The sequence below is a fragment of the Heterodontus francisci genome, chromosome 6, assembly GCF_036365525.1.
Source record: "Heterodontus francisci isolate sHetFra1 chromosome 6, sHetFra1.hap1, whole genome shotgun sequence".
Taxonomy (NCBI): domain Eukaryota; kingdom Metazoa; phylum Chordata; class Chondrichthyes; order Heterodontiformes; family Heterodontidae; genus Heterodontus; species Heterodontus francisci.
In genome coordinates, this window is record NC_090376.1 from 27,794,138 (window position 1) to 27,819,540 (window position 25,403).

The following is a 25,403-nucleotide window of genomic DNA, read 5'->3' on the forward strand; positions in this document are numbered from 1 at the left end:
GTACTTACCAAAAGATGATCATTTCCTAAACTGATGAGATTAGTCAGAAAGGGCTTTTAAACGTATATTGAGCAGTGATAATACAGCATTCATAAAGCATATAACAATTTGCATAAAAATTATATTGCTATCTTAAACACATTAAGATTCCATGAATTCCTTTCTTTTCCAAATGAATCAAATCCTTCAGCCCAGCTTGATTACATTTATCTTAACCACTGTTCTTGTTGATTGGTCAGTTAATAATGGGATTATTAACGATTTGCTGTTAAAGTAATGAGGGAATGATATGATTAATGCTTAACTTCCCTAACATGGTACACATCACTGCTGCTATTACAATAAAACAGGCCAAGTGGATAATGTTGACTTTGAGCGATATTGTAAAACGGATATTGTGAATTGGCAGCCTATTTTACATCACTCCTGGTTTTTATTTCCACTGAAGTCAGCTAGCAACCAAGGTGGACTCTGAAGCAGGAGGCTGGGAGTATTCCCTCCTGCCGCATTCAATCAGCTCCATTGGGCTGTGCCGATTGCAGGTATCCCTCCTGGCCTCACTAAAGAAAGAAAACAAGCCTGTTCTGGGTCTGACCCCTTCTGTCTCAGGTGGCTCAAGTGGGAATGATGCAGCCATCCTTGCCGCCTGCTCAGAATAGCAGGTTACAATTGTGGACAGCTGGGATGCTGGCGGCTCCAGGGTAGATAACTAACCCCTTGCACGTTAACTGCCAACACCTCTGGTTTCGGCTGGGGCCCACAGGGCTAAAGTCATCCCCCTTTTGATCATAAACTATCAAAATTTTTATTGTATGCAGTTACTGGTTTTGTAAAGATATAAAAAGAAAATATTGCATTTGTATAGCACCTTTGATGACCACTGGACGTCTCAAAGCACTTCACAACCAATGAAATACTTTTGAAGAGTAGTCACTGTTGTAATGTAGGAAATGCAGCAGCTAATTTGCGCACAGCAAGTTCCGACAAATAGCAATGTGATGACCAGATAATCTGTTTTTGTGATGTTGATTGAGGGATAAATATTGGCCAGGACACCGGGGAGAACTCCCCTGCTCTTCTTCAAAATAATGGCCCCCTGCCACTCGATGACGGGAACATTAAAATATGTTAATCTATTTAAATTAATGAATAAATACTTGCCTCGTCATGACGGCCATCCCGCTGCTATATTCCGCCCGGTTGCCGGAACTCCCACGCCTTCGGATCTCCGTTCGGAGACCTGAAGCAGAACACTAGTTGGGAGGGGGGAGCAGGCAAGTTTTCAGGGTGGGGGCAGGAGCGGGGAAAACCATTGCGATTAGTGGAGGGGATGGTGGGATGGGGCTGAATATAAAAAGGTTATAAACTTTGGTGGCAGAAAGGTCGGGATTGCTAGGTAATTTTTTTTTGGGGGGTGGGGGTTGAGGGCAATTAATAAATTGTTTAGTCATGGGGGGGGGGGGCGGTGATGGGAGAGGCGATTGAAACTTTTATTCAATTTTGCACTTTAATTTTATCTCACCTTCAGCTTTAAAAATTTTAATTAAACTGAAGGGCTGGAAGCACTTTAAAAATGGTGCCAGCGCCTGCAGTTTTTTTTTCACATCACGGGGCGAGTGGACTGTCTCGGCCATGTAAATGAGCTGCTGTGCTAAATATCACGGCGACTCTGCAGAGAAGATCTCGCGTGTGCGCCCCGAAGGTTTTGAAATCCAGCCCAATATTTAAAATTTCAGACATTAAAGACTGCATTTATTACCTTGTCAGGCTCCTGCCCTGGAGGACAGTGAAGGCAGGGGATGCACCGACTTCTGTTGTCCTCAAATTCCTGCTCACCACACTGGAGCATCATTACACTTTTCCAGCTCAGCAGCTAGGAGAGTACAGGCACGCTGTCAGTGACACACAATCATTCAACCTCCTCACTCCTGACTGCACCTGCAGAATTGCTCAGCGAGACAGCTCATAAATGCTATGGAATTCTAATGTCACCTTCTGGCAAGCAGCTGACTTATCATTTCATTAACCCTTCATGTGCAGAAATCCCAGTTCCCACCTCTACTATCATTTTCCAAATATAGCGAACGAGGCCTTGATTTTCCAACCGGTGTCCGTTCAACCAATAGGAAGCCAATTATTTTAAACTGGATGCTACAATAATGGGAATTGGAAAATCGAAGCTTGAGCATCAGCCAGTGATGTGTCGTGTGAAGTTATTGGAGGTGTAAAACGGGGAGAGGTGCAAAACGGGCTGCCGATTCACCATCACCCATTTTACACAGCTGCACAAAAGCCAATAGTACCTCAAAAGGGAGAAACTTTTAACTTCAGCAGGATCAGTCACCCATTATACACCACACCCGATTTTCCTATCCATTCATTAACTGACCCGCCAAAGTTGAAATTCCACCCATAGATCTGCACAATTCTCTACAGTTGTAGATATGTAAATAGTTGATGTAAATGTAAATCACATGGTGCAAAATTAATAGCAAATGCACTAAAAGAAAAACATGCTCATATCTATATTAAAATAGCAGACCAGAGAACTTCAAGCAAAACACGTCAATACTAACAGATAGTGCAGTTTAAGAAGAGATGGGAGCGTAGTGGTAATGTCACTGGGCTAGAAATCCTGAGGCCCAGATTAATGCCCTGGGCACACGGATTCAAATCCCGCCACATGAAATTTAAATTCAATTAATTAATAAAAATCTGGAATTGAAAGGTAGTCTCAGTCATGGTGTTATGAAACTATCAATTTTTATAAAAACCCGTCTGGTTTGCTAATGTCCATTAGGGAAGGAAATCTGCTGTCCTTGCCTGTCTTACATGTGACTGCAGACCCACAGCAATATGGCTGACTCTTAACTGTCCTCTGAAATAGGCTAGCAAGCCACTCCTTGTCAAGAGTGATTAGGGATGGGCAACAAATGCCAGCCTTGCCAGTGATGCCCACATCCCATGAAAGAATTAAAAAAAAGCTTTACAATCAATGTTTTTAAAAACACTGCCACTGCATGGCAGGACAGTCCGAAAGAGAAAAATTTGTTTCAGATAGGACCCATCATCAGAACTGGTACACAGTCAGGGGGAGAGTCACTTTATAATATTGATGCTCTTCAAATGCTGCAAAATAGTTTTATTTTTTTCCTTCTATCAATGAGAATTGACCCCAAATTACTTTCTTGGTAACTTTTGACACTGATTATTCTGAGATGAAAACTGAAGGACTTAGGCTCACATAGGAGTTCTCAAGACTGCTATCAGATCAAACTGTGAACTGCTTTTTATTTTATCACTCTTTTTCAGCTATTTTCTCCCAGACTCTTCTTGGCAAGACACCCTTGGGGAGTTGAACAGTTGTGATTCTCCCTCCCCTCCATGTTTCCTCAGAACACATAGGCCAGGATCAGTAATTCAAGGCGTGAATCTATGTAATCATTCTTTGACTCATCACAATAATGCATCAACAAAGCTGTCTCTGTTGCAGATTTCTAACATACTCAAATGTGTATTACGGGATGTCATTTCCTGTTTTAAAAAAATCCCGTGGGATCACAAAATAAGTCCGAGGTGGAGAAACATGCAGCATCGCTTCAGCTCTGCCAATTCTCAGATACATATGAGAACCACGCCACTTGTTTTATGAGGTGACACACAAACACCTCAGCATTTCACCTATTCCTCCTAGGGAATGGCCGAGGGGCTGAATTCAATGCTCCGTTAATGTTGCCATTACGCATCAGAAAGATTTTTGCTGCATCAGCACGGAGAGGAGTGTGGCCTTGCCAGTGTCCGCTCACCCAGAGTAAGTGAAGACCACTTGTACAATGGTGCATCGTTTACTCCCAATTCCCCGCCGTGGAAGTTGCACAGGATGGCCCTCGGTCCAACGATTTTCAGAAAACTAGGTAGGTTGGAGCACACGCCTGTAAAAGAACCCAACTAATTTACCAGCCATTCATCAAGCGGAATGAAAATGGGGTAGGTTCAATTTTCAGGCATACCCTCCGCCCTGTCCGACTTTCTGATATTCGTAGCATCCAAGTGATCCCTTGTACATGGGCATGGTCCCAGATCATTACCCTTTCGTAACACTGCTCCTATCATGACAACTGTTGTTGCTACCACATCAGTCAGTGAAATAAAGCAACCGCTACAGATTACAATGGACCCCTGTAGTATTATCCAGCAATTAGGACTTTCTTTTCAGTGCTCCCAGGGATAGCATTCTAGATCAGCAGCAAACCTACTCCATTTCCATGGAAGCCTGCTCTGTTCCTGGAAGATCATTATCAAAGCAGTCCCAGTCTCGTGCATTGTGGTTTTTGCTGTTTACTCACCTACAACAACTTGTATTTGTATAGCACCTTTAACATAGTAAAACATCCCAAGGTGCTTCGCAGGAGCATTATCAAGCAAAATTTGGCACTGAGCCACATGAGGAGATTATTAGAACAGGTGACCAAAAGCTTGGTCAAAGAGGTAGGTTTTAAGGAGTGTCTTAAAGGAGGAGAGCACATTACAGAGGCAGAGAGGTTTAGGGAGGGAATTCCAGAGTTTAGTGATAAAAACAGTAAGTGCTGGAAATACTCAGCAGGCCTGGCAGCATCCGGGGAGAGAGAAACAGAGTTAATGTTTTGAATCCAATATGACTTCTTCAGAAGTTGAAATCACAGTTACCAATGGTGGAGTGATTAAAGTCAGGGATGGACAAAAGGCCAGAATTGGAGTAAGGCAGAGATCATGGAGGGTCGGATGAGATTACAAATTTTAAATATATTTATTCTTAATTGAAAGAGATCTTTTTGATATTAGTTCTCCTTCATCTGTCACCATCGTTCCGACCGCAAATGTAAGTCCACATTGCTAAAGTGGCAACAAAGAAGCTCAGCTTCCTCACAGCCCACAACTAATTGCAACATTTTATAAAGCTTGATTCTGTATACCTTCAATTCTCTTTCCATATTTGGAGACGTCCTTCGCACAGAATACAAGGAATATCATGGAATACAAGGACGTGATCCAAATTGATTCAGAAAAATGTTCTTTGTTCATAATGAAGCCGTGCACAGCTTGCTCATGAGCAGAGAACATTTTTCTAAATCAGTTCATTTATATTCTACATAAAAAGATTTCTCTGAAATTAGAAAATGAGTCATTTCTTTAGCAGAGTTCATGGTAATAACAAGTCAGAAGGGCAGTGAGAGTAGCTTGTTAAAATCAAATTATAGGGGCAGCCAGTAAAGTGTAGAAACCCTGAAGAACCAGTGTATTCACTATACCCTCAGAACTTCCCTTCTCTGATGCTGATCGATCTGTACTCAAAGGACTCAGTTTCATCCCCTTACGCCCCCACCTCAATGAATTTCGTGCTTGGCATGACATTGAGCTCTTCTTCTGTTGCCTTCGCCTCTGGGCTCACTTCTTTGACCAGGAATCTTCCCCCCTGATCAGCAGACCCATTCACCCGCCTCCAGCATTCTCCTTCCACCCGGACCCCTCCTTCTGGCCTCTTACCGGCTCTTGATCTTTTCATTGAAAACTCTTAGCGAGACATCGGCCGTCTCAATTTCTCTGCTCTCCTCACTCACTCTAGCCTGTCTCCCTCCGAACTTGCTGCACTCCATTCTCTCAGGCTTAACCCCGACATTGCAATCAAACCTGCTGACATGAGTGGTGCTGTTGTAGTCTGGTGTACCGACCTTGACTTCTGTTCTCACCCCTTCCCCTCAGAACCGCAATAGGATCCCCCTTGTCCTCACTTTCCATCCCACCAGCCTCCACATCCAAAGGATCATCCTCCGCCATGTCCATAAGAACATAAGAAATAGGAGCAGGAGTAGGCCATTCAGCCCCTCAAGCTTGCCCTGCCATTCAATAAGATCATGGTTGATCTGTCCCGGGCCTCAACTCCTCTTCCGGGCCTGCTCCGCATAACCTTCGACTCCGAGATCTCAAAAATCTATCTAGCTCCTCCTTAAATACATTTAGTGACCTAGCCTCCACAACTCTGAGGTAGAGAATTCCAGAGATTCACCACCCTCAGAAGAAATTTCTTTGCATCTCAGTTTTAAATGTGTAACCCCTTATTCTGTAACTAGGTCCCCTCGTTCGAGATTCCCCCTCGAGTGGAAACATTCTCAACATCTACCCTGTTAAGCCCCCTTAGAATCTTATATGTTTCAGTAAGATCACCTCTCATTCTTCTAAACTCCAATGAATAAAGGCCTAACCTGTTTAGCTGTTCTTGATAAGACAACCCTTTCATCCTAGGAATCAGCCTAGTGAACCTAATCAGTCCAGTATGATGCCACTACCAAACGCAACTTCCCCTCCCCGCCCATCAGCATTCTGAAGGATCGTTCCCTCCGCGACACCCTGTATCCAGTCCATTACCCCTGCCAACTCATCCCCTTCTCACGGTACCTTCCCATGCAATCGCAGGAGGTGTAATACCTGCCCTTTTACCTCCTCACTATTCAAGGCCCCAAACACTCCTTTCAGGTGAAGCAGCGATTTACTTGTATTTCTTTCAATTTAGTATACTGTATTCGCTGCTCACAATGCGGAAACCTCTACATTGGGGAGACCAAGCACAGACTGGTCTGCTCACAAACCCCGAGTTTCCTGTCACTTTCCATTTCAACACACCTCCCTGCTCTCATGCCCACATCTCTGTGCCTTTATTAGCCGAGGCACAGAATATAAGAGCAGGGAGGTCATGATAGAGCTGTATAAAACGCAAGTTAGGCTACAGCTGGAGTACCGTGTACAGTTCTGGGCACCACATTATAGGAATGATATGATTGCACTGGAGGGGGTGCAGAGGAGATTCACCAGGATGTTGCCTGGGCTAGAGCGTTTCAGCCTTGAAGAGAGACTGAAAAGGCTAGGGTTGTTTTCCTTAGAGCAGGGAAGGCTGAGGGGCGACATGATTGAGGTATACAAAATTATGAGGGGCATTGATAGATGAGATAGGAAGAAACTTTTTCCCTTAGCAGAGGGGTCACTGACCAGGGGGCATAGATTTATAGTAAGGAGCAGGAGGTTTAGAGGGGATTTGAGGAAACATTTTTTCACCCAGAGGGTTATTGGAATCTGGAACACACTGCCTGAAGGGCTGGTAGAGGCAGGAACCCTCACAACATTTAAGAAGTATTTAGACGAGTACTTGAAACGCCATAGCATACAAGGTTACGGGCCAAGTGCTGGAAAATGGGATTAGAATAGTTAAGTGCTTGATGGCCGGCACAGAGTTGATGGGCCAAAGGGCCTGTTTCTGTCTGTATGACTCTGTCCTGGCTTGCTGCAGTGTTCCAGTGAACCTGAATGGAAGCTCGAGGAACAGCACATCATTTACCAATTAGGCATGCTGCAGCCTGCTGCACTGAACATTGAGTTCAACAATTTCAGAGCATGACCGGCCCCCTTTTTTTTTTAAAAAAGTTTTACTTTGTATTTTTTTTAAATTTTATTTTAGTTAGTTTCATCATTACACTCTTTTTACCATGTGCCTGCCCACTTTGTTTATCATGTTTTTGTTTTCATTATTCTGTCATTTAATGCCCTCTCTGCACTAACACTTTGTATTTCACCACACCATTAACACACTTTGTCTTTGCCCTCCTTTTCAGTTATTCTCTGTGACCCTCTGTCCTATCAACACCTTCTCATTTGTTCTCTTTTGCCCCCCTCACTTTATTTGATAAAACCTATTACATTTCTAACCTTTGCCAGTTCTAATGAAAGGTCACTGACCTGAAACGTTAACTTTGCCCCTCTCTTCACAGATGCTGCCAGACCTGCTGAGTATTTCCAGCGCTTTTTGGGGTTATTTCAGAATCCCAGCATCTGCAGTATTTTGATTTTATTTGTTATGAGAGTGATTGATCCAATGAATTGTTTATTGCACTAAATCCATTCTGTGTAAGGCAACATTCACAGCATGGGATAACTACAGAGAAGGCTGCAGTGTACAGCATCAGTAGCTGGTTGTGTGTTAAGCAGCTGCTTTCTGTGGAAGGTTGCCCACCAATATTTCTCTTCAGGTGCTGACTGATCTGTTGTGCATTTCAGATTTTTAATTTCGATCTCCAACGCAATGTGCCCCACTAAGTAACAGATTTACAGTGTTACAATATTAGGAAATGACAGATCTAACATTTACTATACGAAAGCTTGCCAGGATTAATGATGCCAAAGACTGCACTATATGCCACATGAGATTACTAAATATTAAACTATGCATTGCAGTGTTTTCCCTCAACTCTGATTCTGCAAGAACGAACAGCAAAGAAAACAAAAGACAATTGGGAGTTTTGCTGAAAATTTCACTATAATACCACCACATAATACTTCAAAAACCCATACGACAAGCTGCATCAATGGGTTTCAAATCTGCACATGCAAGAGGCAGTACTGACTCATTATTCTGCACAGTGCAACATGCTCTAAAAATACACACTCAGCTCAAATGCAAATCGCGCTGGAATAAAGCTAATCTATCCTGGATAGATCACTGCAGTGGGAAAGTCAGATTTGTAGTCAATGGCCATTATGTGACCACTACAACAGCTTGTTGCTCAGTGTACAGCCAAAGTCTGTAAGGGAGAGTGGACATTGGCTAAATAAATGATTTAGCAGGCAGTCACTCAGATGATTTTTCTGACAAGGTGCCCACTGCATGCGAGTTGCCAATAGTGGTGCAGGGTGTCGTTAACATTGTGCCACACTTCTGATTACAGCAGCCTAGTGCTCTCCTGAAATTCATGCGGGCGGAATGGGTTACTTAAAATGCCCCTCACAAACTGGGCAGATGCTATCTGGAGTTGTGAGTGCAGTGTGTCTAAATATTTATCCTGTTGATAATTTTAAGGAAAAAATTGTTGGGAATACAGAGCATGCAATCATGATAGACTCATGGCAACATTTTCAATAAAATGTTGCCGTGAGTCTATCAAGATTCTGCAATTTGTTTCCTTAAAATCAGTCGGAGTTTGTCCCTCAAGTCTGGCACTTGGAACTGAAGCCCTTTTATTTTTAAAACACTTATGTTTTATGAAGCAAAACCAATAGTGTTAAAGGTGAATAATAAAGTTTGCAAAGCAAAAATCAAAATTTCAACCTGGATCTCCTTACCCCATTCAGTTTTGGGCCTGTCAAAAGATGACAATCCAACTCCTAATGGTCCTGAATCCATGCTGTTCCCCGACTGTAATTTCAGTAGAAACCCTGGACAAACAGCCGTTTACACACCCAAAACTCTGCTGCCTATATCTTAACTCAAACCAAGTCCTTTTCTCCTACCAGCCCTCTGCTCACTGACCTACACTAGCCCCAGGTCCAACAACATCTCAAATTTAAAGTTGTTATCCTGGTGTTCAAATCCCTTTACTGCTTCACCCTTCCCTATCTCCACAACCTCCTCGAGAACTACAACCCCTCTCCCAACCCATCCCACCCAGGAACTCCATGTTCCTCCAGCGTTGGCCTCTTGTGCATCCCCGACTTCCTTCACCCCATCATTGGTGGCCATGCCTTCAACTGTCTAGGCGTCGAGCTCTGGAATTCCAGTCCTAAGCTGCACATGCTCTCTCATTCGCTTTCTCTCTCCTTTAAGATTCCCTATAAAGCCTACCTCTTTGACCAAGCTTTTGGTCATATCTCCTAACCTCTGCTTCTTTGGCTCGGTGTCAATTTTTATCTGATTACGCTGCTATGAAGTGCCTTGGATGTTTTACTTCATTTTAAAAGGTGTTATATAAATTCAAGTTGGTGGTGTTGACAGCAGAATTCTGAATTCATTCAAGTTCATCACAGACCTGGCATGCAACCCAAGCCAAATTTAACCTTGCTAACCAAAAGGGGTCCTTCCCAGAACTCCATATATGCAAAAAAGTCTGCCTCCGATTCCAAATCACTGCAACCCCCCCCACACAACTGTCTCACACTCGGAACACTTTCCCTCAAGTCCTTGCTTTGGAAGTATGACCGTAGAGAAAAAAAATAAAAATATGAAAATAATTCATATGCATGAGTAGCCTGTTTGTGTAAGGAGAGGGAACACAAAGCATTTTCCTCATCTCTTTCTTGCCTTTTCGGTTTAAAACATATATCCAACTTTTCGTTGCAAAGTAAAATTGAGCTTGTCCAGCAGCATCAGTATCCCAGCTGAGGATGTTTTATAAACTTATTTGGTGCAGCCAAAGGTCATAAACTCCCTTCATAATTGCCCTACCAGTGCCTCTAAAACAAATGCTCAATGCTGAAACATTAGGTTGTAGGAGGTACTCACTGTGAGGTAACAGAATAACGAGCAATAAAGGGGGTTCCTCTTCATCTTCAATGTGCATTAGCCCTGATTAGAGAAAGCAAGGCACAAGAAAAAGATCAGAATCAGACATTTGGTGTTCTTTTCAGCAAAATTTGTACTTAAACAAATCTCAGGTACAGACCTGGGCAAGCCTTTGTCTGGTGGAAGGCCACAGTAAATATGCTGTTCAATAACAAGAGCTACTGTGTCTTCAATGTCAGTTTAGTCTTTCTGCTATGCACACACCTTATTCAGCGACACAGCTGCACAGCACAGATTGACAATGGGTACACAGCTATGGAGAAAATGGAAGTAATGAGTTAATGTGCAGCCCGCTGTGCTCAACATGCTTCCTCTTTGAGTGTTATTGCTACCATCCCATGGAATTTTCTTTGCAAAACACTGACTGTCCCACTCTTCTGCTTTCTGTTCGAGCTTCCTCTGCTCTTCCCAGGTATAATTCTTTAATGTGCTCCAGCAACTGAACATGGCTGAGAATTGGAACTCAACGGCTTTTCCATATTGGAGAAACCCAGTACCCAAATGTGCTAATTAATCCAATCAGAAAAAGCAGCACAAGGCCAAGCACAAAGGAACCCACCTAAAATACTACATGGCCTTTTCACTTTTAGAACCTTGCTTTGATTGCAGCCTGGCTGATGGAATGAAAATCTCTCATTTCTGGCTGCAAATATCATGCAAAATGTGCAATTAGTGCAGTCGCAACCCAGCATCTAGTTTTCAGCAGATTTTTTTTTTTTTTTTTTTAAAGCATTATTGCTTAAAAGTGAGCACATAGATCTGTAATTAGCAGAACAATATCCAAATTAATGGAAACATTGATTTAAATTTTATACAGAGGCAATTTTCTTATAGTCTACTCTTGCCAGGGAGCTTCACCCAGATAGTTCCAAATGTGGGAAAATCGAGAAGACACTTAAGTAAACACACAGCATCATTCTTGTAATTTATTCAGCTCTTGGTGGAGATTTGAGAACAGGTTGCCTACCTAATCATGCAGCCAGAGCTGACATGTAGTACAGCAAGATCAGAAATGGAGAAGAAAATAACTTATGAAAAACAAACAGAACATATATTTTTTTTTAATTCATTCATGGGATGTCGGCATTGCTGGCAAGGCCAGCATTTATTGCCCATCCCTAATTGGCCTTGAGAAGGTGGTGGTGAACTGCCTTCTTGAACTGCTGCTGTCCTTGGGGTGTAGGTACACCAACAGTGCTGTTAGGAAGGGACTTCCAGGATTTTGACCCAGTGACAGTGAAGGAATGGCAATATAGTTCCAAGTCAGGATGGTGTGTGGCTTGGAGGGGAACTTGCAGGTGGTGGTATTCCCATGCATCTTCTGCCCTTGTCCTTCTAGGTGGTAGAGATTGCGCGTTTGGAAGGTGCTGTCAAAGCAGACTTGGTGAGTTGTTGCAGTGCACACTGCTGCCACTGCAGCCTAAGAGAAAATAGGTGCACGGAGGAAGCAGCTAGGATTTATGTTTTTCTCCCCTCCAATAGCTGATTGCCCAGGCTTACACATTAAAAACAAGGATTCCCATCAGGTGAGCCATTGGGAGGGGACACTGATGCTCATGCAGCCACATGACTCAGGATGAGCTACTGCTTCCAGAAGGGGAAATATTAGACAATTTTCTTCTTTAAATATAATGCATCACAACAAGTGACCAGTTCATGAATAATTCATTCAAAACACCCAAAGAACTCCCAGCTCTTCTTTGAATCATTCCACATTTGGCACCTCATTTTAACGTATCATCTGAAACATAGCACCTCTGATAATCTAAACTGACAGTGGAGTACTGCATTATGTGCTCAATTCCAGGTGTGGAGCCCACAACCTTCTAACTCAGGATGCTATCAACAGAACCAGACTGGCATGAATAACAATAATGGCTATGACAATAATGAATCAGAGCCAACTAGTGACCATAATATGATTAAATGTGATAATTGCCCATAACTTGCTGGCAAAATAATTGCAAGGCTAATGGCGCTCACCATTACTTATGTGTAATGCCAAAGCAACTTCAGACGAGGCAGATGCATGATTAGATGCGGAAATCCAAAAGTTGCTGTAGCGAAGCTGATGGTAGAGTCTCATTGTCTGGCCCACCATTGGAATGCATTGAGCAACATGAAGTTGCTGCACTTGCATGGCAGAGACAAACTAAACCACAGAAATCTAGAGCTGGTCTGAAGTGACGCAAGGAGCCTGTTTTGGTGCCATGTAAGCTTTTAATTGTTGTACAAAATGTGAAATTTAAAATTGAAGAGAAGTGTTTTACTTTCCATTTCTCTTTTCTCAATCAATCTTTCTTCCCCTCTCTTTCTGTACCTGATTTGGCATTGATTTCACCCACTCGAATTTACACTTTCCTTCTCAGTCCTTGCACCAATTAACTGCACAATCTGATTAGTCAAAGAGATACAGAGTAGCTTGCTGTTCACTTAGGTCCCAGATGCCCAGTTTCCCTCACCATGACATTATCTGCTCACGCCTTGTGGTGTAAAGTATCGTCAATATAAAAAGGGCAAGGCGAAGTCCAACTAACAGCTGGTACTGTTAGATTCATTCCTGCAGCAAGTTGGAGAAGAAAAAAGAATCACAGATCAAGGGTTTTCAATCTTCAGCCAGAAGTGCCGAGTTGATGATCCATCTCGGCCTCCAAGTCCCCAGCATCACACATGCCAGTTTTCAGCCAATTTGATTCACTCCACGTGATTCAAGAAATGACTGAAAGCACTGGATACAGCAAAAGCTATGGACCCTGACAATATTCCAGCAATAGTACTGAAGACCTGTGCTCCAGAACTTGCCGCGCCCCTAGCCAAGCTGTTCCAGTACAGCTACAACACTGGCATCTACCCTGCAATGTGGAAAATTGCCCAGGTATGTCTTATACACAAAAAGCAGGACAAGTCCGACCCGGCCAATTACTGCCCCATCAGCCTACTCTCAATCATCAGTAAAGTGATGGAAGGTGTCATCAACAGTGCTATCAAGCAGCACTTGCTTAGCAATTACATGCGCAGTGACGCTCAGTTTGGGTTCCGCCAGGGCCACTCAGCATCTGACCTCATTACAGCCTTGGTTCAAACATGGACAAAAGAGCTGAACTCAAGAGGTGAGGTGAGAGTGACTGCCCTTGACATCAAGGCACCCGAGCAAAACTGAGGTCAATGGGAATCAGGGGGAAAATCCTCCGTTGGCTGGAGTCATACCTAGCGCAAAGGAAGATGGTTGTGGTTGTTAGAGGTCAATCATCTGAGCTTCAGGACATCACTGCAGGAGTTCCTCAGGGTAGTGTCCTAGGCCCAACCATCTTCAGCTGCTTCATCAATGACCTTCCTTCAATCATAAGGTCAGAAGTGGGGATGTTCGCTGATGATTGCACAATGTTCAGCACCATTCGTGACTCCTCACATACTGAAGCAGTCGTGTAGAAATGCACAAGACTTGGACAATATCCAGGCTTGGGCTGATAAGTGGCACGGAACATTAGCGCCACACAAGTGCCAGGCAATGACCATCTCCAACAAGAGAGAATCTAACCATCTCCCCTTGACATTCAACAGCATTACCATCGCTAAATCCCCCATTATCAACATCCTAGGGGCTACCATTGACCAGAAACTGAACTAGAGTAGCCATATAAATACAGTGGCTACAAGAGCAGGGCAGAGGCTAGGAATCCTGAGGCGAGTAACTCACCTCCTGACTCCAAAGCCTGTCCACCATCTACAAGGCACAAGTCAGGAGTGTGATGGAATACTCTCCACTTGCCTGGATGGGTGAAGCTCGACACCATCCAGGACAAAGCAGCCTGCTTGATTGGCATCCCATCTACAAACATTCACTCCCTCCACCACCGACACATAGTGGCAGCAGTGTGTACCATCTACAAGATGCACTGCAGCAATGCACCAAGGCTCCTTAGACAGCACCTTCCAAACCCCGACCTCTACCAATTAGAAGGACAAGGGCAGCAAATACATGGGAACACCACCACTGCATGTTCCCCTCCAAGTCACACACCATCCTGACTTGGAACTATATTGCCATTCCTTCACTGTCGCTGGGTCAAAATCCTGGAACTCCCTTCCTAACAGCACTGTGGGTATACCTACCCCAAATGGACTGCAGTGGTTCAAGAAGGCAGCTCACCACCACCTTCTCAAGGCCAATTAGGGATGGGCAATAAATGCTGGCCTGGCCAGCGACACCCACATCCCATGAATGAATTTTTTAAAAATTTATGTGCAGCAAACTTTTACAGGATGATAAACAAATTGACAACAGCAAACTGAGTTGAACTGTGAATGGATAAACCTACAGTGGGAAGTATTCGAAGAAGCATTTGGTGAGATATCAATACTAGTACATACCCCTAAAAGGCAAACCATGGTCAACAAATGAGGCAAGAGACAGCATCAGGCTAAAAGAAAAGGTTTACAAAATTACTAAAAGTAGAAACCCAACAGACTGGAAGAGCTACAAAAAGGTACAGAGGAAGTAATATGAGGAGCCAAAAGGGAATATGAAAAAAACTTGCAAGGGTATCAAAACGAACAAGTTTTTTTTATACATATATTAAGTGATAAAGGGTACCATGAACCAATTAAAGAAAGATGCAGGCAAGACTAACAATTAGTCTGTTAAGTGGCATACGTGTTAAATTGGTACTTTGTATCCATTTTCACAGTGGAGAAAGGAAACAAGACCATAAGAAAATGAGAAATTGGAGCAGGAGTAGGCCATTCGGCCCCTAGAGCTTGCTGCGACATTCAATAAGATTATGGCTGATCTGATTGTGGTCTGAACTCCACCTTCCTGCATGCCTCCCGTAACTCTCAACTCCCTTGTAGATCAAAAATCTGTCTAAGTCAGCCTTGAAATGAACCTAAAAAAAGTCAAGGGGATGAACTTAGCACATTTTATAATAAGTAAAATAAAAAGGTAATGGAGAAAATAGCAGAACTTAAGATAGGCCAATCTCTAAGACATGATGAAACATAGAAGCAGGAATAGGCATTCAACCCATCAAGCCTGCCCCACCATTCAATATGATCATGGTTGATCTTCCACTTCAATGCCCCTTGCACACACGATCCTCATATTCCCTTATGTCATTGGTATTTAGAAATCTGTCAACCTCTGCTTTAAACATGCTCAATGACTGAGCTGCCACAGCCCTCTGGGGTAGAGAATTCCAAAAGATTCACAACCCTCTGAGTAAAGAGATTTCTTCTCATCTCTGTCCTAAGTGGCTTCCACCTTATTTTGAAATAGTGTCCCCTGGTTCTAGATTCCCCAACCAAGGGAAACATCTTAGCTGCATCTACCCTGTCTATCCCTTTAAGTATTTTGTAGGTTTCAATGAGATCACCCCTCATTCTTTGAAACTCTAGAGAATACAGGCCCAGTTTCCCCAATCTCTCTTCATAGGACAGTCCAGCCATCCCAGGAACAAGTCTGGTGAACCTTCATTGCACTCCCTCTATGGCAATAATATCCTTCCTAAGGTAAGGGGACCAAAACTGCACACAGTACTCCAGGTGCAGTCTAACCAAGGTTCTATACAATTGAAGCAAGACTTCACTACTCCTGTACTCAAATCCTCGTGATAAAAGCTAACATACCATTAGCCTTCCTAACTGCTGGGTGTACCACCCCAGGGCATTAAAAAGGAATTGGTGACAAAATTACAGATCCAAAACTCTCCAGATTCAGGAATTGTACCTCTGGATTGGAAAATTGCAAATGTCACTCCATTATTTAAAGAAGACAGGGAGAGAGAAACCAGGTAACTATAGACTCATCAGTCAAACAACAGTCGTGAGGTAGTTACTGAAATGCATCTTCAGGGACAGAGTATGGGTGGTTACAGCATTTGCTTCAACAACAAGAAGTTGAGTCCATTAATTCTTTTAAGAGGGATAAGACAGTTGCTTGAAAGAAACAATATTGACCAAATGGATTGGATGGAGTAAAACATCAGGACAAACCTGATAAATCACTGTCCTGTTTCTAAGCTGTAGTGTTCTATCATTCTATGATTCTTTGAGTAAAAGGAAGAAAAAATATCTAAATTGAGAGCAAAGCACATACAATGCTTCCTCTTGATTATACCTTATAGTGGCAGTACGAGCAGGTTGAAAGTTGGTTCTCAAAGTGTCCTGTAAGTGCACTGGTTCCACACTAATCAGCACAAGGTATTGGTTTCTGTTTGTCAGTCCAGTATTAGTTGCAGTACAACTGCAATCCAACTATTGGTTCACCATCGTGTGTCTCAGGATGCTTCGGACAATGAATGACACTACAATGTTCTAGTATTATACATTCGACGATGATCAAAGTATTAATTGTGATTATTTTTCTTTTCTGCAACGCCTGTATAATTAGCCTGATTTACAAAATCTGCTTGGAGTATGACCAAATCCCTCCAACAAAGGATAGCCAGTCTAGGTTCATTACAGGCAATGGGTGGACGGTTGGAGATGTATATTCTACCTTACTCCCAAGGTCATCATTATTGGAAGGTACAAAACAAGCATACTCTCAAGTGCCTGAGCAGAGGTGCTGTGATGGAGCAACATTTAGCCCTTTCCACATTACAAGAGGCTTGAGAGGTTGCAACACAGATTCATCGAGATGCTGTCTTGTATGCGAAAATACATATGCAAAGATACATTTGAAAACTTGCGCTATTTTCTTGTCTGATCAACAGGGCAATATAACAGAAGTGTGCAAAATTATGAAAAAGTTGACAGCGAACTTTCCCAGTTGTTGAGGGATCAAGGACAATGGGCCATAACAGGAAGAGATTTCAAGCAGAGGGCAAGAGAAACGTATTTATAGAGAGAGTTGTGAGGCTGCGGTATTCACTTCACCACCATAGTTAGTGGATGAGACAGAAACTATGTCAACACACATAGATGGCTGAAGGAAAAGGGATTGAAGGAATATAGAAACAGGGTGGTTAAATCTGATTAGGACTATTTGCTAACAGAGGGTAAATGCTAACATGGACTGGTTGGACTAAAAGGGCTTGGTTCAGTAATGTAACCTTGATTTTATTGCAAGATTATTCTGTTGCTTCCTTTATTACACAAGTACAGGAACATGGCAAATGATTTTTTTTTTTGCGAACTGGCCAGTGTTAAAAGCTCCTCTCTCTTCTGGATCACCAGCTGACAGGTCTACAGGACCAAATTATTTGATTTGCCAGTGGATCAGACAAGGAGAAACCATGTTTGTATAATAAGCAGATCCTCGCTGTGTCACCATCCTAAGTATGGTGAGCACTCGTGTTATCACTCATTAAAATGGTATGTTATCATTCTGGTTTCTTTGTTCTGATTTTGATTCACAGCTCCGTAGCCTGAAATGGACTGAAACTGGGAATAAATGTCAGACTTTTGCTGCTTCTTCATTTCAGTTATCACGAATTATTGCATGTATTGCTACGGCAATGCAACACTGGTGCACACTTACATAAAACTATTAAATTATTATTGTGCTGTCAAAGTGGTTTTAAAAGTACCAGTTAGCATTGTATTACTAGTTTTGTCTGATGGCTTATTCTTGTTTCTATGTATATTTACTTCCTATAATAAACATTAATAGTTGAGTTGGAGTTAGAGTCTGCCAGCGCAGTGGGTTTTTTTGTGATTCGGAAAGATCAGAAGAATATGGTGGCATCATGTACTATTTCAGGTGCATTCCTCGATGGTTCATTATCCCCCCCTACTAAGAGCAAGCTTCAGTTCCTTGGAAGCAAAGACTTGTCTGTGGAAGCTAGCTTTTGCAGAGGACATGAATAAAGAGTAAATGCTGGAAACACTCAGCGGGTCAGACAGCATCTGTGGACAGAGAAGCAGAGTTGACCTTTCAGATTGATAAACTTCGATGATGAAAGGCCAATGTTTCCAACATTTTCTGGATTTATTTCAGATTTTCAGCATCCACAATATTTGCTTCTGTTTGCATGAATAAGGAGTATTGAAGGTGACCCAAATTGTAACAGCAGATGAAAGGAATATTTTCGATACGATTTGTGTTCCTGACTCCAAGGGTTAGATGATGCGAGATTACATAAATTAGGCTTTGACTCCCTTGAGCACACAGACATAGATTTTGGAGTGGTAATGGCTGCCAACTTGTCAGCGTTCACCATCATTACTCCACTGCAACTGACAGCAACTTCGGGAGTCCGCACATGCACAGAATAAGCAGAAATCTAGAATCTGCTGTCAGTGATTCTGTGCTCTTCCAAAAGGCCTCACCACCACTCCCACCAACCCCAGACTGCAATCTCAAGGTACTCAGTGAATTAATGACAACTTTCATGTTTGTCTCACTGTAAAAATCTTTGATAAAGTTACACCTTATTGAATGAATAAACTGGGCTTTTAACAGGTAACAAACTTCATAATTACTGCTAAATACTTTCACTGGCCCCGAAAAGATAATTTTATATTTGTGTAATTTTAAATTTGTCATGATAAATCCATATATTTTTAATATAATAAAAGATATTTTAACATTTGTTTGCAACATTTTAGTTTATATTTTAATCCAATCATAATCTTTCATTCTGAAATCTGAAAATTTAAATTAAAAGTGAAGGATAATCAATGCTTTTAACTTCCTGGTTTTCTGTCTGTGTGGATGCTTCAATCTGATTGGCTGCTTACCCTGACTGTTTGCTGACATTATTGCTGCTGGCCATCTGGAGATCCCCTTGAGGTGGCGCCAGATTTAAACTGATCTTAGGAAAGGGGAAATCCATGCCACAGAGAATGCTAGATCTTTGTGGGAAGCTTTCTTCAAAGGGCAGCAGCGATCACGGCTGACCACAAAATCCAGGCCATAAAGTTAAGAGGTGATTTGATTGAGAGTTTTAGGATTTTAAAAGGATCGATAGGGTAGATAGAGGGAAAATTTTCCCACTGGTGTGGGAGTTTAGGACAAGGAGACATAACCTTAAAATCAGAACCAGGTCATTCATGAGTAGTTGGGAAACACTTCACACAGAGAGGCTTAGAAGTGTGGAACTCTCTGCAACAAAAAGCAGAAGATGCTAGCTCAATTAATAATTTTAAATCTGAGATTGATAGATTTTTGCGAATGGTATTCAAGAACATGGGGCCATGGCAGGTTGATTGAGTTGAGATTCAGATCAGTCACAATCTGATTGAATGGCAGAACAGGCTCAAGGGGCTGAATGGCCTACTCCTGTTCCTATGTTCCAAATCCCATAATTGCCTAATGCCCCCTCTAAAGCTTCAGATGTGATTACACCTCTGTTGGGAGAAGCTCAGCATATACAGAGAGTTCTTTCCTGGGCACTTTTTAAGGAGTCCAGACAATGTAAAGAGGACATTCCTGGCCAGAGGACACAACACAGCTTCCCTTCTTTCTGTCATAGTATGGATAGGGTTAAAACTAAGGCTCACTCAGAAAACTGATATAATAGCCCAGAATGTAAAGCATTTTCGGTTGATCAGGTGTCCTGGGAGCTGCCGAGCCATTCACTTCAAATATAAGCATCTTGTGGGCTTTATATCTTGAGTTTCAGAGGCACATTTAAATTCTGCTGGTCGTGGACATTTCTCAGAAGTATTTCTCAGCTAGTCTTGTTCAAATTGGATAGCCCCTCGGAAGTCATGAGAGAGAGAGAGAGATAATTCAGAGACTCCGTGAGCAACAAACTGCCGTGTAAAAGTTAATATTCAGGGATCTTGTGTCTGGTAGTGTTTACAGTAATTGAGAAAAGACTGGATAACTAGTGAAATTTGAATATGACGTTGCTTCTGTTCATTTAACCATATACTGATGATGTCTGGCAGTTTACAGTCTAAACCATGATTTAGTGAAGTGTCTTAGACTATCATATTAAGTTCAGTAGGATGTGAGGGCATATGCAAGCGAGTAGCAAAAATACAGTAGGGAGTTCTCTGTTAATCACTGGCCTCAGGTTCCCCTGATATTTAGCCTGTAGAAGTACACTTCAGGTAAATGGGGAGCAAAGTACACCTGGGACAGTGGTGTGAGACAAGTCCTAACAGTAGAGAAGCAACACAAGGTTGCTGCCTGGCTGGATTGATGCTCAAACCTCCAGCTACATTACAAACTCGCCAATGCAGGCAGCAGGGAAGGGCTTGCTGCCTTCAATACCTATTTTAGTCTCACGTAAATCATTCAGTTTCCAGTGACGTCTTTTCCATTCTAACACAATGCATTTCCTTTTAGTGCTCGTCCTTTGTAATCAATGTTCTGAGACCCACATCGAGTGAACGCTAATGCCTGTGCTGGACATTGGGAGGAGCACCTCGGTCGCTTCACCGAAACCAAACTGGAAGAGCGCTCCTACACTGGCTAAACCCCGAGGCTGTCTAAGTAGTATCCTACTTAGTCACTAGTGTGACTTCCCGCCACCCTTTCTTACTGATCATCACATTATCTTGCGTGTTTAACTGACCACAGACTGGCTGCATTTGTCTTCATGACATGTGAGACGGCAAATACCGACTTGTTCATTTGCCCCTCGTTAAACTGAGACCCCAACTGCGAAAACAGCCATTCTTTCATGAGTCTATTATTTTTTTACTTCTCAGTATATCACGGGGTTTTCCAGCCAGATGTGCTCGGGGGCGAAGTACGAGGAAATTCTGTATTTCCTTAGCTCAATAAAAACAAAAGCAAAACACTATGGATGGTAGAAATCTGAATGGGAATACTCAGCAGGTGGAGAGAGAACCTTTCAGAAGAACTGTTCTGATGAAGGTCACTGACCTGAAACGTTTACTCTGCTTCTCTCTCCACAGATGCTGCCAGACCTGAGTATTTCCAGCATCTGCAGCATTTTGCTTTTATACTAGAAACTAATCTCCCCGAGTCAGAATTTAAAATAGCAACAAGTCTTCAAAAAGACACAAACTCGGTCGACATCTCTATAACAGGATGCTGCCGAACACTCCTTTCAAAGTCACCAAGTAAACGACTGAGTGAGGAATGGGAATCAAAACAAGAGGAGAACCCCAGACATAGCACATTCCACTTGGCCCCCAATGTAAATCCCACTGGAATCACTAACAGGGGTGATGGTTGGATATCATGAGCTCTTCTCCCCATAAATTTCCCCCTCCCCAATCATTCTTCTGCTCAAAGCTCCCCACTCACCATCACAATTTAAATAATCTCTCTGCAATCAATTCATCAGATGAGCTCATTCTGGAGAACGTGCTCCAAACTTACCTGTGTATCATTTTCATTCATTGTGTCCCTGTGATAACAATAATACAAAGTATTTATTTAAAGCGCACTCACCTGTCGACTTGCTATGCATTTGTTATGAAGTACTATTTCCTTCTTCCTCTATTTAAAGGTTGCCCAGCTCCTTCCCACTGCGACTGCTGCAAGTCAGCGGACTTGCTTTGAAAAGACGTGTTCCAGGAAGGCTGATGAGGTCATCGGTGACGTCATCCCGGTGGCCCCGCCTCCCTCTAATCCCGCCCCTTTCCTTTCTGGGTTACGTCATCGCGTACCACGCCGCCTCCAGGCTGGCTGACGTTCCGCACTGCGGCTCCTGTGAATCACAGGACAAGCGTCTTTTAATGGGATCAGTGTCACTAGGCTGTGACTCAGTGTCTGTTCAATCGGGGAATCAGGGGATTTTCCTTCTCCCTCGCCACGGCGGTGCACTGATTATCTGTAAAAGCAAAATACTGCCGATGCTGGAAATCTGAAATAAAAACAGGAAGTGCTGGGAATACTCAGCAGGTCTGGCAGCATTTGTGGAGAGAAACAGTTAACATTTCAGCTCTGTGACCTGTCATCAGAACTGGCAAAGGTTAGAAATGTTATAGGCAAGTGAAAGGGGGGACAAGGAGAAGAACAAAAAGGAAGGTTTGTGATAGGCCAAAGGCTGGAGAGATTAAATGACAGAGATGCCATGGAATAAAAGGAAAAGGGAGTGGTAATAGTTGTAGTAAAAGACAAAGTATTTATCCAGAGTGTTAGTGGCAGAATGACAACAGCTCTGTCAAAATCAAAAACATGAAAAATGAGTTTAAGAAATTGTTGAACTCAAATGTAGGTTGTGAAGTGCCTAATTGGACAATGAGGTGCTGTTCCACGAGTTTGTGTTGAGCTTCAGGAAAATCCTGAGCGATCTGCATTGAACTGCAACAAGGCAGGGGAGAGACCATGATCAGTGGCCTTTGATCCTGCAGGTGCTGTTTTTTGTGGGGGTTTCAGTGCTGTACTTACAGCATTTCTCCCTTTGGGATTGGAGATCTACCGGGGCGGTTGTTTTCCTGTTAGTTGGGGTTTTAGTACCTGTCCCAAGAAAGCTTCAAGCAAAAAATGGCTGCAACCAACACCAGAACTCCAGGCCAGGGGGTGCGTAACACCGTTACGGTGGCAGTGAAAGATAGCAAAGGAGGTGCACCCATCGACAGCGCCTTCTTCATCAAGGAAATCATGATTGAATGCTGTGGATTCCAAGCTGCGGACATCTTCTGCCTTCAGGACCTCCCCAGCAGTGGATATTTTGATGAGACGTTCAAGAATATGGCGGGATGCATCAAGTTCCTGAAGGTGTTCAAGGAGAGGGGAAACCAGGCACCGCTGTCGATCCTCACAGTGGAGCCGCTCTTCATGCTGCCGTCGCAACAGAACCGGCTGGTGACAATCCACCTCTACAACCCTCATGTTCCTGTCGTCGATGTGCTCACCTTCCTCGCCAGGTACGTCGAGGTGGCCGGCAGCAGCACTGATGTCAAGGACCCCTTTGGGATTTGGACCAGCAAGCAGCAGGTCAAGTTGACCTTGAAGGTCGACGCCAATGGAGCCATCATCCACCCTCCCTCCAGCTTCGCTATCAGGGGAAGTCGAGGCTTCTTGGTCTACGCTGGGAAGCCCAGAGTTTGTCAGACCTGTGGCAAATCTGGTCATGTGCCAGCCAACTGCAGCACAGTCGTCTGCAAGAACTGCAAGCGGGAAGGCCATCAGACCAAGGACCAAGCAGAGTAAGTGCAGCAACCTGTGTGGTGGGGCAGGCCACCTCTACAACCTCTACAAGACCTGCCCCAAATTCTGCCTCAGTTATGCAGGCAGCAAGGTCTAAGGAAAGGCTGAAGGAAGGAACGGTGAACGCGCCTCGTGCTGTAAAGGAGAGCAGCAACCCTCCCCGCAGCGAGGAAAATCCGTCTGAGAAGGAGAGGGAAGGGGAGGCAGCTGCAGCCAGCGACCCAACACCTACCCTGTGCCCGGAAACTCCTCCTCAATACACAGAATCCATGGAGGAGGAGGCAGCAGTGGGACAATCAGATGAGTGGCAATTGGTCAAAAGGAAAACCACAAAGGAGAAGCCCCCAAAACAGGAACAGGTCACCACCCAAACCTGTGGCAAGAGGAGGCTGCCGTCTGAGACGGACTACAGCAGCTGCTCCTCAGCGGATGAGGAAGGGCCGGAAAGATGGCACATGCAAAAGAAGCGGCACAACGCAAAGGAGCTGGAAGAGAAAGCCCCCCAGTTCCGTGGCACTGGAAGCAGCGATGGGCTCAGCGCGCCTCAACCCCAAAGCACTGAACCCAGCGAGAAGCCCAGCGCACCCCAGTTCCGGGAGACCGAGAGCAGCGAAGCATCTGGTGCACTCCAGCTCCGGGAAGCCGGGAGCAGAAACGTCCTAGAGGAGGAACAGAGGGGAAAGACACCACCAGCAGAGGACAGTCTAAACCTTGTTGCCTAAAAGAACCCCCCCCCCCCCCACCCCCCACCGATGTCACCTCAGCGGAACAAACCCTCCGTGAGTGACCAAAAGAGTTTTCTGAGTCCAACTCATGTGCAACAACTTGTGCACACTATGGGTATGCAGAAAAATACCCAAGGACTGGGACTAGTAAGGACACCTGGTGTGGTAAGCAACATCCAGTTTTAAATGGGTATAAAGATTGCTCCATTAACATGCATAGCATTAAATCCACTATGCGATGTGTTTCGACCTTGGGTTACCTTGCCAAGGTCAAAGCCGACCCACTGTTCCTGCTTCTTCTTGGGGCTGTTGCACAGTTGGCTCTCCCCTTGCGCCTCTGTCTTTTCCTGATTCCTAATAGAAACAGTACAAGATGCCAAGCTGCACGACGTCTTCAGCAATGCTGCAGATGGAGCACAGCGTAGATACACCTGGCCGAGACCGGACGGGTCTGCCTGTTCCAGAATTGACTGTGTCCCTTGCATTCACAGTCAGATCAACCAACGTCAAGCCAGTGTTCTTCTTTGACCACTGCCTCCTACTGGCCGACTGTCACCTACAGAACGACCAGCGGGTTGGCAGGGGGACATGGAAGCTGAATGTAACACTGCTGACCCCAGAGAACACTGAGGAGCTCAAAAGGGATTACAAAGGTTGGAGAACCATGAAACCCCTCTTTGAGTCTCCGGTGCACTCGTGGGAAGTGATCAAGGTGAATATCAAGAGGTCCTTTATCCTCAAAGGTGTTCAGAAGGTGAGAGAGAGACAGAGGGAAATGTCCCGACTCCAGAAAAGAATGCAAAATCTGCTCCAGCTGGAGTCGATGGGAGTCAAGGTCAAGGAGGATCTCCAAGAGGTGAAGAGCCAGCAGGCCTCGCTCTTTGCCACAGAGGCCTCCAAGATCATCTTCTGATCCAGGTGTCCACTCCTTTGAGCAGGATGAGATGTGCTCGCGTTTCTTCTTCCAAAAGGTACACAGAGAGAGCTCTGCGATCAGCAGCCTGAAGGAAGAGGACGGCTCGGTAACGTCATTGCAGTCTGACATACTAAGGATCAGCAAATCCTTTTATGCTGGGCTGTACGACGTGAAGCCCACAGACAGCACGGCCTCCCAGTCTTTCCTGTCATCTATCACAGAGGTCTTAGATGACAGCGTGCGGGAGAGTCTGGACAAACCACTAACTCTGAACGAGCTGACAAAGGCCGTCATGTCCTTCGAGACGAGTAAAACTCCTGGAAGCGACTGCTTACCAGTTGAGTTGTATTCGGTTCTGTGGGACTGGATCAGCCCAGACCT

General features: G+C 43.9%; 1 protein-coding gene across 3 annotated transcripts in view; it reads right to left on the reverse strand.

Moving 5' to 3' along the window:
• relt (RELT TNF receptor) overlaps window positions 1–21,788 on the reverse strand; it is a 91,591-nt gene extending 69,803 nt beyond the window's left edge. For 2 of the 3 annotated variants that reach the window (XM_068033381.1, XM_068033378.1), the window contains exons 1-3: window positions 21,678–21,788; window positions 10,301–10,363; window positions 1,760–1,873 (exon numbers count right to left, since the gene is read on the reverse strand). In XM_068033381.1, coding sequence (XP_067889482.1) covers window positions 1,760–1,873; window positions 10,301–10,345 — 159 coding nt within the window. In that variant the 5' untranslated portion in view covers window positions 10,346–10,363; window positions 21,678–21,788. Of the gene's footprint in view, window positions 1–1,759; window positions 1,874–10,300; window positions 10,364–10,460; window positions 10,614–21,677 lie in introns of all 3 variants that reach the window. The other variant, XM_068033380.1, reaches the window with a different exon arrangement.
• Between the last annotated feature and the right edge of the window lie 3,615 nt (window positions 21,789–25,403).